Source organism: Salvelinus namaycush, chromosome 33 (genome assembly GCF_016432855.1).
Source record: "Salvelinus namaycush isolate Seneca chromosome 33, SaNama_1.0, whole genome shotgun sequence".
NCBI lineage: Eukaryota > Metazoa > Chordata > Actinopteri > Salmoniformes > Salmonidae > Salvelinus > Salvelinus namaycush.
This window is the reverse complement of record NC_052339.1, coordinates 18,000,409-18,015,464: the sequence shown is the minus strand read 5'-3', so window position 1 is coordinate 18,015,464 and position 15,056 is coordinate 18,000,409. Positions and strand designations below refer to the sequence as shown.

The 15,056-nt window shown below is 45.1% G+C and overlaps 1 protein-coding gene across 4 annotated transcripts in view; it reads left to right on the top strand.

Moving 5' to 3' along the window:
• The window catches only part of arhgap29a (Rho GTPase activating protein 29a), an 81,168-nt gene that overhangs the window by 27,270 nt on the left and 38,842 nt on the right, over positions 1 to 15,056 (top strand). For 2 of the 4 annotated variants that reach the window (XM_038973308.1, XM_038973307.1), the window contains exons 3-6: positions 7,725 to 7,868; positions 14,080 to 14,176; positions 14,539 to 14,611; positions 14,992 to 15,052. In XM_038973308.1, the coding sequence (XP_038829236.1) occupies positions 7,725 to 7,868; positions 14,080 to 14,176; positions 14,539 to 14,611; positions 14,992 to 15,052 (375 nt within the window). Of the gene's footprint in view, positions 1 to 7,724; positions 7,869 to 12,074; positions 12,600 to 12,852; positions 12,990 to 14,079; positions 14,177 to 14,538; positions 14,612 to 14,991; positions 15,053 to 15,056 lie in introns of those variants that run through there. The other 2 variants (XM_038973310.1, XM_038973309.1) reach the window with 2 other exon arrangements.

Genomic DNA, 15,056 nt, shown 5'->3' with positions numbered 1-15,056 from the left:
TTCAGCTGAGATGATTCTTTACAGAGTCAAATGTGTTCTCCAGGCCTCAATTGTTCCTTGACTAGCGCCAATCATTCTCACTGTCAATCATTCTAATGTTATAACTGTATCCACTGGCAAATTGGGAAAGAGTGAGGTGATTGCAGTGCTGCCTGCCAGCAGTAATCGTTTCTGATTTTTTGACAGATTCAAGGAGCTATCATCATTAAGTAATATAGTAGATGCAAAGGATTGAGTATTTACATTCATGCACTTTGTAACTTTGTAACTGTGTCCCAGAAGCATTTAACTGCTGGGCATTTCCTCGTCATGTGAGGGAATGTGCCTACCTAATTTTGGAGACACCAGTTGAGAGTTGGGGACAATTTCATCGTAAAACGTTTCCTTGGTGTTAAATACGGTCTCTAAACCAACTTTAAATGTATAAATTGATGGTTCGGATTACGGGATGCCAATGTCATATTTTGGAATTATTTCATTGGTTTGATTGCGCCAGGCAAGCTCAGTTAAGTGCAGATACTTAACAAATACTATTTGAAACCAGGATTTGTCTGCCTCACACTACTCTGGCCACTAGACTGATCCACCTGCTGGGGTGCCTCTTATAAAAAGCTTACAGTGTCTGTTAAAAGTTAAGCAGGCCTGTTATTTTCTGCCCTTTAAAGTTTGGACACAATAGTTGATTTTGTTTATTAGGAGGAGCCTGCCTGTTAGTTACCGTTCACAAAGTTACTGCCGTGGAACGTCCTACACAGCGAGCCTTGGCTTTTAAATCACCATGAGTTTTAGCAGCTTTTGGCAATGTGCTCAGCTACACTTCGGTGTAGGTCTAACATATAAAGTTTAGCAGACATTTTATAATGTAAGTGTAAAATATGTTGTTGTTTTTTTCTGTGAGAATCACTCAAAAGTATAGGGATGACTCCATCTTGAAAAATGGAGATGATAAGTCATGCATTGATCAGTCCTCTAAAGCTCTCTTAAGTCCTACTGCCAGTAGACTATAACTGATTACGGTAATCCACTTCTTTCTTTGACAACCCTCCTACCTAAGCCCTCCTACATAAAGCCCTCCTACCAAAGCCCTCCTACCTAAGCCCTCCTACATAAAGCCCTCCTACCAAAGCCCTCCTACATAAAGCCCTCCTACCAAAGCCCTTCTACCAAAGCCCTCCTACATAAAGCCCTCCTACCAAAGCCATCCTACACAAAGCCCTCCTACCAAAGCCCTCCTACCAAAGCCATCCTACATAAAGCCCTTCTACCAAAGCCCTCCTACCAAAGCCGTCCTACATAAAGCCCTCCTACCAAAGCCCTCCTACATAAAGCCCTCCTACCAAAGCCCTTCTACTAAAGCCCTCCTACATAAAGCCCTCCTACCAAAGCCCTCCTACACAAAGCCCTCCTACCAAAGCCCTCCTACCAAAGCCGTCCTACATAAAGCCCTCCTACCAAAGCCCTCCTACACAAAGCCCTCCTACCAAAGCCCTCCTACATAAAGCCCTCCTACCAAAGCCCTCCTACATAAAGCCCTCCTACCAAAGCCCTCCTACACAAAGCCCTCCTACCAAAGCCCTCCTACCAAAGCCCTCCTACCAAAGCCCTCCTACACAAAGCCCTCCTACCAAAGCCCTCCTACCAAAGCCCTCCTACCAAAGCCATCCTACCAAAGCCCTCCTACCAAAGCCCTCCTACCAAAGCCCTCCTACATAAAGCCCTCCTACATAAAGCCCTCCTACCAAAGCCCTCCTACATAAAGCCCTCCTACCAACGCCCTCCTACATAAAGCCCTCCTACCAAAGCCCTGGCTGATTATTTGAAGGGGGAAGTCACAAGAATGTCCAGCTGTAGGTTGACTCAATGGGACACATTGAGATTGGTCGTGTGATTGACGTTAGTCATGGCTAACACGGGGTGTCCAGACCCAGCACCGTATTTAGCCCAGCTAGTGCTAACTATCCCGAAGCTATGTTAGCCTATGAGCTCCTTGTGTTTAATCGGGCCCCCTCTGAACCCAGTTGTGACGTGTTTAGTGATTTCACACTTGCTTTGTACCGTGAAGCCCCCTCTGTCTTCTCAAATGTTTTGAAGCATAAATAATATGTTGCTCCCATGATTTTCAATGCATGACTGAACATATCTAGGGTCACAGGAAAATGAATTTTGCCATGTCATTTTGGAAGGATCCAACCATTAGAGGCCATTGACAGTTAGGTGTTACAAGAGAGGATCATGACATGATGACATTCGTGCTAAGGATCATGAAAATCTTTTTTTGTTTTTTTGTTGCTGAAAATATTTCCTTCTGCCACTCCATGGATAAATAGTATTTTTTCGAAAGCATTAAGGCATCACATTTTTTTCCAGACACATATACCATTGGATAAGAGAGTGTGACATTTTAACATATCAAATTAGATATTTTTTATTCTTTCAAAAGACAAGGGTGTCCCTGGTCTATGAGAAGTTACTATTTCAGTTGCGTCACCATTATATTGAGGAATCTGTTATGTGGAGCCTAGTGCATGGTAGATCCATACATAGGATCACTCAGGCCTTTTGAGCGATATGACCTCTGTTGGCGAAAGAAATGCCTATTTGAATGCCTAACTCATTAGATAGCTGCCTATAGAGTCGGAGGGGCTTTGAATGTTTTCGTATTGAGGTGTCATCTCGATGGTGAATGATCCAACAATGTTTTTATTATGGATCCCCCCTCACCCCTTGCGCTCGCCCCACTTCCTAACAAGAGACACAGCCAGGCTGGAATGCAGTGGTTTCCATGACGCTAATGAAGTAAAAATGTGGCGATGTGGTTCTGGCAAGCCCTCTCCTCTCGCTCCCTTGGCCTCTTCATTGGAATGGGAGACTGATCCCTATAGCTTCTATTCCCAACAGAGCGTTCCCGGGAATGTCTCTCTCTGTTCTCCCATAACCTGGCTAAGCTTGGATGTGGGTTTAAAGGGGCATGTTTGGGACAAAACCCAGGGGAGGGTACCACCACCGACCAAACAACCTCGCTTCCTCCCACCCGACCCTCCCTCCCCCCTCCTTACCCCAGCCCCCCTCCTCCTCCCCCTCTTTCCTCCTGTGAAAAGTGAAAAGCCTGGCGTTGTGATTTATTGTTCCAAAAAATGCTTCATGTGGCAGGCAGGCCCTCAAGCAGACAGGCCCCACTGTTTGCAAATGGCCTCTGAGACAAAAGGAAAGCTTTTCCCACTCAAACAGACTCTTCTCAGAAAACTGATGGTTTTCCTGCATTGTGAAAAAAATGCTCCTTTCCTGGCAGCTAGCATACTATTAATTTGTTTTTCCTTTTACCAAATCTCATAATTGTTTTGCTCTAAAACGTTTGCACAGTAAGTAAAACAAAGCGGCTCTTCCAGTTCCCAGTACTCTGAGTGAGGGTTGTTTTCATGGTGAAACTGTCCCTCTCATCCATTGTGAAATAAGTCTCCCAGGCCTGTGGCTGCAACAGACAGGGGTCTACACTCGTTATGCTGGGGAGAAGTGTAGATAGCTGGAGGGCCCTGGTGGGAACAGGGTTCTGTCCCATTGTGCTCCTCTAACAGGGAGGCACAGGGTTAAACCACCAGCCTCTGTACATCATCCTGTGTCCAGCTGGGCCAGTGGACTAAACGTAATGTCCTTCTAGTAGCTCCATACAGGATGGCCTGGATGTAAAGACCAAGCAACAGCCATTACGAGGCGCCCGCCATCCTGCACCTGCAGAAGGAAGAGCCTCTGTCTCATGGGGCATTCAGGCTTTTTAATCTGCACCACCTCCAGACCTTGGAGGATTCTGTTACTCTGTGTCTATGTGAATGGGCCATAATGTACTGTATGTGTTGACAGACGGTTCAGGCCATTGTGTGGACATTGTCATTCAAAGTGTATTGTCTTTAAATAGGGGTCTAATCTAACCCCTAGCCAATAAAGACCTGGAGGTTTGGGGCGGCTGGCAACCCTGACCCACCCAATGATGTACAGTACATAAACCCCTGATTGCTGATGCTATTTATTGGCAAATGAGAGGCTTTGAAGCCACTGATTAGCCAAATTGGCACTTCCCCAGAAGAAGCAGTCCTTCTAAGGAATGTTAAATGTATTAAATTAAATGTATTTAAGTGTTGTGTTGTTGTAGTGGGGACAGTAACATTTAAAAAATGTGACTTTAAGGAATAAAAAAAAAAAATCTTTGTATGTTCAGCTCAGATAATATAATATAAAAGGTACGCATTAAGGTGTGTGTAATATAATAAACATGGCAAAATCAAAGACGTAGACATTAATAAATGCATTTATATAGCTTCCAAAATCTTTTTTTACAATGGTAGTTCAGTCGGTCATGTAGTATATATATAAATCATTGGACACACCTGATCATTGTGTGCTGGCTGGGTTTTCAGTCTTTCCCAATCTAATGGGTGAGGACGCACGCACACACTAGCTTGGGAAAGACGGTACTGCAGGTCTGTGAAGCAAATGTCCTTCATGGCAAAATAACACAGACAGAAAGAGAGAGACATAGAGAGGAGCGGGAGACAAACAAGTGATAGAGTGGGAGGGAGAGAGAGAGAGAGAGACAGGGAGAGAGAGAGAGACAGAGAGAGAGAGAGAGAGAGAGAGAGACACAGAGAGAGAGACAGAGAGAGAGAGAGACAGAGAGAGAGAGACAGAGAGAGAGAGACAGGGAGAGAGAGAGAGACAGAGAGAGAGAGAGAGAGACAGGGAGAGAGAGAGAGACAGAGAGAGAGAGAGAGAGAGAGAGAGAGACAGAGAGAGAGAGAGACAGGGAGAGAGAGAGAGACAGAGACAGAGAGAGAGAGAGACAGAGAGAGAGAGAGAGAGGGAGAGAGAGAGACAGAGAGAGAGAGACAGAGAGAGAGAGAGACAGACAGACTGGTGAGCAGCTGCACTGTGCTGAATGTGCTCCTTCGAGGGGAACACCCCAGCAGAGTAGGAAGTTGGGATTTTATGAATCACTCAGCTACATTCTTTTTGCATTACATTATTGTTTCATTATGATCTTGTCCCAACATACCCACATCAAACCAAATAGTCTTTATTAAACCTGTGGACATACAGAACAACATCTTAATCTCTATAGACAGAGATAAATTTGACCTGTTTAGGAAGTACCCCCACCTTACATCCACTCCCTAATGCAGTTACAGCCTGCTGGATAATGGGGCTCAGTGTTGTGCATTATGGGGGCCAGAGGCACACTGCGAGGCTCTTCCTCGCAGGAGCCAGGCTGAAACATTTATTTTATTTAATCTTTATTTAACAAGGCAAGCCAGTTAAGAACACATTCTTATTTACAATGACGGTCTACCCCAGCCAAACCCTAATCCGGAAGACACTGGGCCAATTGTGTGCCGCCCTATGGTATTCCCAATCACGGCCGGTTGTGATACAGCCTGGAATCGAACCTGGGTCTGTAGTGACACCTCTAGCACTAAGATGCAGTGTCTTAGGCCGCTGTGCCACTCGGGAGCCCAAAACATGGCAGAAGCCAGGCTGAAATCAGGCTGAAACATGGCAGGAGCCAGGCAACAAAATGGCAGGAGCCAGGCTGAAACATGGCAGAAGCCAGGCTGAAACATGGCAAGAACCAGGCTGAAGCATGGCAGAAGCCAGGCTGAAACATGGCAGGGCTGAAACATAGCAGGAGCCAGGCTGAAACATGGCAGAAGCCAGGCTGAAACAAAATGAAGAGAAAACACCAGGTTCTCCAGACACAGGAAGTAGCTGTAGTTTGACATCCAAAGAAGATGGATGGAGGCGGTTGCCATGAAACTGGGTATGGTTACCATGGAGCTGGGGAAGACTCCAGACATCCTGTAGAGAGACTGTTGGCAGAGCAGAGATGCTGCTGGGAGTTTTACAGTATACAATCAGTTGGTTTTGTAGAATCTGTTGAATCTGTTACTGTTGATCCAATGAAGGGTTCTGTTCTCTCTCGTATTCGGTCTGATGTTTATTGACATCATCCAATAAAGAACATTGATCTAGGGTTGGTTCACTTGTTGTTTTGACTTAATGATGAGGTCACTTGTTGGGCTAGTGGATGTTGTTGACTTGTGACTGGTAGTCCTTATAAAGTCGTCACTTCATGCTGTTAGATGTAGCTAGTGGTTGTGACAGTAACTTGTTCCCTGTGGTTCTATTATGAAGCAGTCGCATGTTGACATTTACTGTTGGTCAATATGAAGCAGTCCGACAGTCACCTACTGGTCAGCTGGCTGTATTTCCTGGTTGGAGGACAGCTGGCATTGTCATGGCGATGGCAGCCACATCCACCCAGAAACATTAGTTCCACCGCCGGCCCTTTTTGTCCCGCTCCAAAAAAGAGGGGGAATGAATAAAAGAAAAAAGGGGAGACGGCTAAAGTCTCCCTGATCCCCTTTTCCATACGCGGGGTAATCCAGGGGCGACCGTCAGCACAAATGTGGCTTTGACAGGCCTGCGAGTGTGTGTGTGTGTTTTGACTCTGACCCTCTCTGTGGCTCTGAGTTTCACTGGGCTCTGGGAAAAACAGTCCTCGGTGGATACTGCGAGGCTTTGTCAGTGGTGGCACTGCCACACTCACTCGCCTGCGGTGGTGGATCAAAAATTCAAGGGAGTCGTAAAAGCATCTGGAGACTGTTAGATTAGTAATTTCTGTCCTCCCATTCAGCTGCTTTCTGATGAGCTCACCCTCTAACTATGTGGTGTATACATTAACAGGCTGGTTGAATACTAAAGTGCTTTTGATCTTACCATCTGTAGTGCCAGGCCGCACTGTAATTACTGAAGCATAAGTAATGGTCTGTTTTATTATGGATGTGTAAACACTACAGATAAATACTACACTAATTACAGGAAGACCACTACAGGTCATTTTTAGTTATGCATTAGTTATCAGGTAATCATATTTACCTCACACCTGAGTTCGCTAAGGCCTCTTTCTCTCAATGGTTAACACCTAGTATTAGATCCACTTGTCTGACTAATGTGAATCAACACCTAGTTGGAATTGCTTGACTGGTGTCTCCTCTTTATATTGAAATATATAACTCAGAAATCCTTATCATACATTGTAAACACTTACTGTACACTGAGTGTACAAAACATTAAGAACACCTGCTTTCTCCATGACATAGACTGACCAGGTGAATCCAGGTGAACGCTATGATCCCTTATTGAGGTCACCTGTTAAATCCACTTCAATCAGTGTATTTTTAAGCCTTGAGACAATTGATACATGGATTGTGTATGTGTACCGTTCACAGGGTGAATGGGCAAGACCAAAGATTCAAGTGCCTTTGAACGGGATATGGTAGTAGGTGCCAGGCACACCAATTTGTGTCAGGAAAGGCAACGCTGCTGGGTTTTTCATGCTCAACAGATGCCCATGTGCATCAAGAATGGTCCAACACCCAAAGGACATCCAGCCAACTTCACACAACTGTGGGAAGCATTGGAGTCAACATGGGCCAGCGTCCCTGTGCAACGCTTTCGACACCTTGTAGAGTCCATGCCCCGACGTATTGAGTCTGTTCTGAGTGGGACTCACTTACATCTTAAAGAGATGGTTCTCTTTACAGTTGTGTCTTTGTGTCTTTCCCTCCAGATAAAATGTGCCTTATACAGTATATGAATATGAGCAAACACTGTAGCCATTGTGTTACTGAGATGGTTCTCTAACAATCTTGTCTTTGTGTCTGTTTGTCCTCCAGAGCACCAGGACTGTCTTCACCAGGTAGTCCATGAGCGTCTGGGGGAGCTGCTGCGCGTGTTGAAGGCCGTCATCAGCAAACACCAGACCCTCAACTCTGTGGACATCCTCAGTGCTGCAGGCACCGTCATCGCACAGGTCAAAGGTGAGCAGCACTCCCTAGAGCATAGAGACATGTCTCAAACACACCCTGACTCTCTGTCTCCTTCTCTCCCTGTCTCGCTGCCTCCCTGTCTCCCTGCCACCCTGCCTCCCTGTCTCCCTGCCTCCGTGTCTCGCTGACTCCTTGTCTTCCTGTCTCCCTGCCTCCTTGTCTTCCTGCCTCCCTGACTCCTTGCCTCCCTGTCTCCCACCCTAATGGCTCACAGTCCTTGCCTCCCTACCGTACCTCCCCCAGGCCTCATTTGGCTGGATTAGGTCTGGAAGAAGGTTTGTGCTTAAGCATTACAGGGCCAGCATGTTTGTCTGTTTAGCAAAACTAGAAGATGTATTTGCAGCAAGCTTTTGAGGATGAATTCACTCTAAATATCAGAACTTCGCTCAAATAACACACACAGCATGTATTCAAATCCCTGACTGAAAAATACACAACATGTATTATTTGAATGTTTAAATCTGAATTCCTATTAAATCCAGTGGTAGGAGGGAGAGGAGTGTGTTTGACTCAAAGACTGAAGTCTTTGTGCTTTGTGTTGCTGTCCTGAGGGAATAGGGCTCAGGAATCCCATTTATCTTCTCTCCTCGAGATTATGATCAGCCATGGAGGGCAATTCTTCACTTGGCCCCCGCACAAGAATCTCTGAGTAGAGTATACCTCTGCTCAATTGGAATGGCATAGCGGCCTGGCCCTGGTTTGACAGCATACTTTTGGCAATGCTCTATGTTAACGAAGTACGGTGACACACTGACCTGGAACAAAAGCTGGGGAGGTGTTTGTGTGTGTGTGTGGTAGTGATGTAAATACCTATCCTTCCTTCCGCTCTAAATGCATTCTACCAAATGAATAAAAAGTGATTGAACCAAAGTCGATTCCAAGTATTGGCTTACACTACGGTATGCAGCCTGGGTGCATTTCAAGCAGAACTGAAGGAAGCTATTGTATAGCGGCTTGGACAGAGACAGAGACAGAGTGAGTGTTAGTGGTGGCTGCTGTCGATCTCCATGCTCTACTGTGACAGTTGGAAAGACTTCACATAGAGTCCTGTGGCTAGCCAACCAATAGTCATGTGATGCTGCTAATGGCTAATCTGGTTTCAAGGCTGTGGGGCTTTCTCTTGGGAGCAGTTTAATATTAACAGTGCTTTGTGTATATAGGAACAGAACAGCAGTAGCACTGCTGAATGAAAATGCCATGTGCTTAAGGTACAAGCCCCAGTACACTCCCAATAAACGAACATGTTGTCCCTTCATTCTTAATTCCATACCTCATCCTAATAACCTTTCTCACCACTAGAGGGCCAGAATATGTGTCCTCTGTACTAGACCCTCACACAATGAGGCTCAACAGGCTATACACATACTCATTGGCATCCTTCCTTCTTTGGCCACATTAGTCACTTCGCACACACACACACCTGGCCTGGTCCCCATGTAATGTGAGACTGAAGTAATCAATTCAGGTAGATTCAAATAAGAGAAAGTGGAATATCCAGGCGTGTGGCTGTGCTGAGACCCTGTGCCTAGGGGGAGATAACAGGGGTCTGTATCTCTCTCTCTCTCTCTCTCTCTCTCTCTCTCTCTCTCTCTCTCTCTCTCTCTCTCTCTCTCTCTCTCTCTCTCTCTGTGTGTGTGTGTGTGTGTGTGTGTGTGTGTGTGTGTGTGTGTGTGTGTGTGTGTGTGTGTGTGTGTGTGTGTGTGCGTGTGTGCGGGTGTGTGGGTGAGTGGGTGTGTGCGTAGGTGGGTGTGTGCATGTTTGTGTGTATGTCTCTGCCCGCCATACTGGCCTAGTGGATCAGGAACAGGCCCCATTCGCTCATGCCTGGTCTAATTCATGCTCTCATAGTGGGGCTATGACTTTCACAGCACTGGTCTCTGTCCAGCGAGAGGAGACACATACCAGGAGGAAAGAGAGAGGGAGAGAAAAGGATATCTATCTATCTCAAGATAAGCAAGATATCCTACATATAGTCTTACGAGTTCAGCAAAGGTCTTTATACAATGAGCAAATTAAAATATTTTTCTTTAGGTGGAGTATCACCCAATTAGCTAAGCCAAGGTATCTGAGAAGGACACCAAAATGATATGTGATGAACACCATGACTTGACACCTGTCACATGAAACCTGTCATTTCCTGAATGAAGAGATGTGGTTGTTTCCCCTCCCTACATTGGTACAGTGTATGGTTGCAAAGTTCCAATAACTTTCCCAAAATGTTGGATCCCAGAATCAAGAATCCCAGAATGCCTCGCCTGGTTCACCAACTACTTCTCAGACAGAGTTCAGTGTGTCAAATCGGAAGGCCTGTTGTCCGGACCTCTGGCAGTCTCTATGGGGGTGCCACAGGGTTCAATTCTCAGGCCGACTCTTTTCTCTGTATACATCAATGATGTCGCTTTTGCTGCTGGTGATTCTCTGATCCACCTCTACGCAGACGACACCATTCTGTATACCACTGGCCCTTCTTTAGACACTGTGTTAACTAACCTCGAGACGAGATATAACGCCATACAACTCTCCTTCCGTGCCCCCCAACTGCTATTAAATGCAAGTAAAACTAAATGCATGCTCTTCAACCGATCACTACCAGAACCTGCCCGCTCGTCCAGCATCTCTACTCTGGACGGTTCTGACTTAGCATATGTGGACATCTACAAATACCTAGGTGTCTGGTTAGACTGTAAACTCTCCTTCCAGACTCACATTAAGCATCTCCAATCCAAAATTAAATCCAGAATCGGCTTCCTATTTCGCAACAAAGCATCCTTCACTCATGCTGCCAAACATACCCTCGTAAAACTGACTATCCTACCGATCCTTGACTTCGGCGATGTCATTTACAAAATAGCCTCCAACACTCTACTCAGCAAACTGGATGCAGTCTATCACAGTGCCATCCGTTTTGTCACCAAAGCCCCATATACTACCCACTACTGCGACCTGTATACTCTCGTTGGCTGGCCCTCGCTTCATATTCGTCGCCAAACCCACTGGCTCCAGGTCATCTATAAGTCTTTGCTAGGTAAAGCCACGCCTTATCTCAGCTCACTGGTCACCATAGCAGCACGCTCCAGCAGGTATATTTCACTTGGTCACTCCCAAAGCCAATTCCTCCTTTGGCCGCCTTTCCTTCCAGTTCTCTGCTGCCAATGACTGGAACAAATTGCAAAAATCACCGAAGCTGGAGACTCATATCTCCCTCACTAACTTTAAGTACCAGCTGTCAGAGCAGCTCACAGATCACTGCACCTGTACATAGCTCATCAGTAAATAGCCCATCCAACTACCTCATCCCCATACTGTTTTTTTTTCTTCTTTTTTGCACCCAATTATCTCTACTTGCACATTCATCTTCTGCACATCTATCACTCCAGTGTTTAATTGCTAAATTGTAATTATTTCTCCACTATGGCCTATTTATTTCCTTACCTCCCTTATCTTACCTCATTTGCACACACTGTATATATACTTTTTTTCCAATTGTATTTTTGACTGTATGTTTGTTTATTCCATGTGTATCTCTGTGTTGTTGTTTGTGTCACACTGCTTTGCTTTGTCTTGGCCAGGTCGCAGTTGTAAATAAGAAATTGTTCTTAACTGGCTTACCTGGTTAAATAAAGGTTAAATAAAAAATATATATTAAAAAAAGAGGGAACAAACAGGAAATCTGGAACCCTCCAACCTGGATTTCTGGAAAACTGGGTCATTTGGGGATGTTGCTGGAATTGTTCAGCCATAGTCCAGTCACATTATGTATGTGGGTCATTGAGGCATTAACATTACCATGATGGCCCAATGGCCCCCAATGACCTAATGGCACTGTGGCCTGATGGCCCCCAATGGCCTGATGGCCCCTATGGCCTTCCTCCTATGTCCTGGCTAAGTCATGTATGTTTGCTTCCATCAATATCTGTTTTGTCAGCAGGCTTCCCCTGCAGTAGGCTCAGAGGTGGAATTTATTAGTGTTCGTTCAGGAGTCATGTGCTTTCCCAGTGAAAACAATGCCGTTTTTGCCTGATGATGTAACATCCACGTTTGGACTGTGGTTGGCCGGAGCGAGTGCTGGCATTGTGTTCTAGTGAGCTTCAGGATGTCCTGTGTTGCGGGGAGGGGAGGAGGGGGTAGGAGAGGACGTAAAGGCCAGAGAGACGCAGCGATAGCGTCCTAGGCAGAGGTAGCTAGCTAGCTGCGTTCACAGACAGACTCTCACTGGACCCAAACTACCTTGAACCACTAACTCTGCTGTCCCGTCTGAAAGGGTTCTACCTCTCATAAGAGCTTCTGGAACTTATGGAATTGGCTTGAACCCTGTACTGGAGACATTTTGCCTCCATTCCCTGGAAAGAAATGCCTTATTAGGTGACACAAATGGAGATAAAGGAAGAGACTTGTGTGCCATTTCCCCTGTGGCAGTTGGAGAACGCTTTAGTGCATTAAAAAGGCTGTAGATCAGCTTGACCACTAGAGGCAGGTCCCCCTTTGGAACCACTGAACCCACAAAGGACCTACTGAGTAAGGAGTGGCTCTACGGTCAAGGAGTGGTTGTACCATACAGCCAGGAAGACCAACAGAGAAGAGAGAGAAGTCCGAGAAGTCCTTGAGAGCAGCTTGGGTAGAAAGAGTTTGGTGCTATAACAACCACCCGGCTGCGGACCACATCATACACACAGACTGAATGCTAAAAAGGGTTCAGCCTCTGGAGGGCAAGCCTGGTCGTGGGTAAGTGGTGGCTGGCATGTGTGTGTGTTTTACGGTAGAGTTCCTCTTGTTCTATAGAGACAGGAAGCCTGCACTGTAAGAGCATAGAGAACTGCTGGTCTCTCTCTCTCTCTCTCTCTCTCTCTCTCTCTCTCTCTCTCTCTCTCTCTCTCTCTCTTTGAGTCTCCTAGTTCCTTTGTCGCTTGCTTACCAATTTCCTGTATGACGAAGAGGATTCTAGAATGGAAACTGTTTGTGGTTATTGTGCTGCTAAGTGTTGTTTGAACTGTTTGGAACTAAGTCTCCATGGGGCTAAACTAACTAGAAAACCTTCAACCTGGACTACCGATCGTTTACTTAGAGCATTCTAATATATCTCATGTAAAAGAAGACATCTCAAAGAACTTTCTGGTAAGAAGAAGAAAAAGTGCTTTCTGCAATCCTCATTCCTTGAACCATTCTCTTGATCTCCTGTTCCCCTCCTGATCTCCAGACATCTCTATTGTTCGGCGGAGAGAACATCGACACTAGGGGAATGGCCTCAGGGAATGGCGTCACTGGTTTTGCGACCCAAATGGAACCCTATTCTCCTATCGTGCACTACTTTTTACCAGGGTCCACAGGGATCTACCATACCGCTCTGGTCCAAAGTAGTGCAATATATAGTGAATAGGGTGCCATTTCAGATGCGGCTTGGGCTGCTGGTGCTGCCTGTTGAGCTCCTATTCTGGTTTATTTTCTCTCCTCCCGAGTGAGACAGGAAGTTTATTGTGGAGACTGATTATAGACCTATTTACATTGGTGTTTTTCCCTTCTCTTTTTTCGTCATCACTTTGTTTAGACTTAAGGCAGGAAACGGTGTGTCTTTCCAGATTACAATTCAAATCAGTACTGTTTCGGTCAAAACTCTGCTTTTTCTGTCAAATATCTACTGTTTCAGTCAAATCTCTACGGTTTCAGTCAAATCTCTGCTGTTTCAGTCAAATATCTACTGTTTCAGTCAAATCTCAAATCTCTGCTGTTTCAGTCAAATATCTACTGTTTCAGTCAAATCTCTGCTGTTTCAAGTCAAATCTATACTGGTTCAGTCAAATATATACTGTTTCAGTCAAATCTCAAATCTCTACTGTTTCAGTCAAATATCTACTGTTTCAGTCAAATATCTACTGTTTCAGTCAAATCTCTGCTGTTTCAGTCAAATTTCTACTTTTTCAGTCAAATCTCTACTGTTTTAGTCTTTTCAGGCCTAACTATTCTGATGAAGTGTTTTGGGGATATATGGTGATAGAGACGGACTATTTCACAACACTCATCACTACCTCATGTTATGTAGGCTCTCAACCTGTATAGCAACATATTCGGATAATGATTAGTCTCATGTTCATGTAGGTTATATGTTTTGACATTACAGTGCATCTTGTCTTCAGTTCTGAATAGGTATAGGTTGTCCCAGTTATTTGTTTTCACAGTTTAGCCTAACTTGCTTCATCTGTTTTGACAGGTGTTAACTTCAAGGATGTGAACGAGGAGAACAAGCAGAAGCTTTTCGGAGAGATATACACTTCCATCGACACATTGGCATTCACCTTTGGCAATGTGTAAGTACAACGTTGTAATAGTGATTGCAATAACTAGCTCTGTTTTTCTGACTCTTTATGGTGACACAAACAAACTATATTTAAATAGGTACATGGTATCCTTGTCTTACAACTCTAGATAATATAATACTCTCAACCTTCAGTCTGTGTTTCCTTGCATAATGGCTGCTTGTGTTGTTGACTCTTAAAGTGTTGCCAACACTTCAGGGGAAGTTGCCCACACAACCACCGATCTAGGATGAGATTTGCCCTACCCCAATCCATACACTTACCATTGTTCTAAACACAACACATCTGACCCCAGACCAGTGCCTAGGGGTTATTTCCATGCCTTTCATTGTTGTTGTGTGTTCCTCTTTCAGAGTGTCTGACTTCCTTATGGGAGATGTAGAGAATGGATCAGCGTTGGGGCTGCCCCTGACTCGGAGAAGCAGGGTAAGACAAACACACATAGATACATACACAACTGTCTGTCTGGACATGATGTATGTATTTACAGTAAAGGCATGTGATTGACTGTCTAAAGATACCCAGGATGGAGAGGTCAAAGGGTGTGGTGCTCTCAGGAAACAACAACATAACACTGTATGATGGGGCTGGGAGATTGTTTCCTGTTTGAAGTGGAGGGTACTCCTGAAATATCTTCTAGTGATTAATTACAGCATGACAGGGTGTTGATGTAGTTTGTAGCTTTTAACTATAACACAAAGGGAAATTAAAATGCTCACTAGCCATGGTCATTCTGTCATGTCATGTACCATCCAGTTCCTTACTCATCACTGTGGAACTGTTCTGTCTATCTGTCTCATTCCCAGTCGTTTGAGAACCTTTCCGTGGAATCTGTAGTATCCGGTCCAGAGAAAGATGATCCATCAGGTAA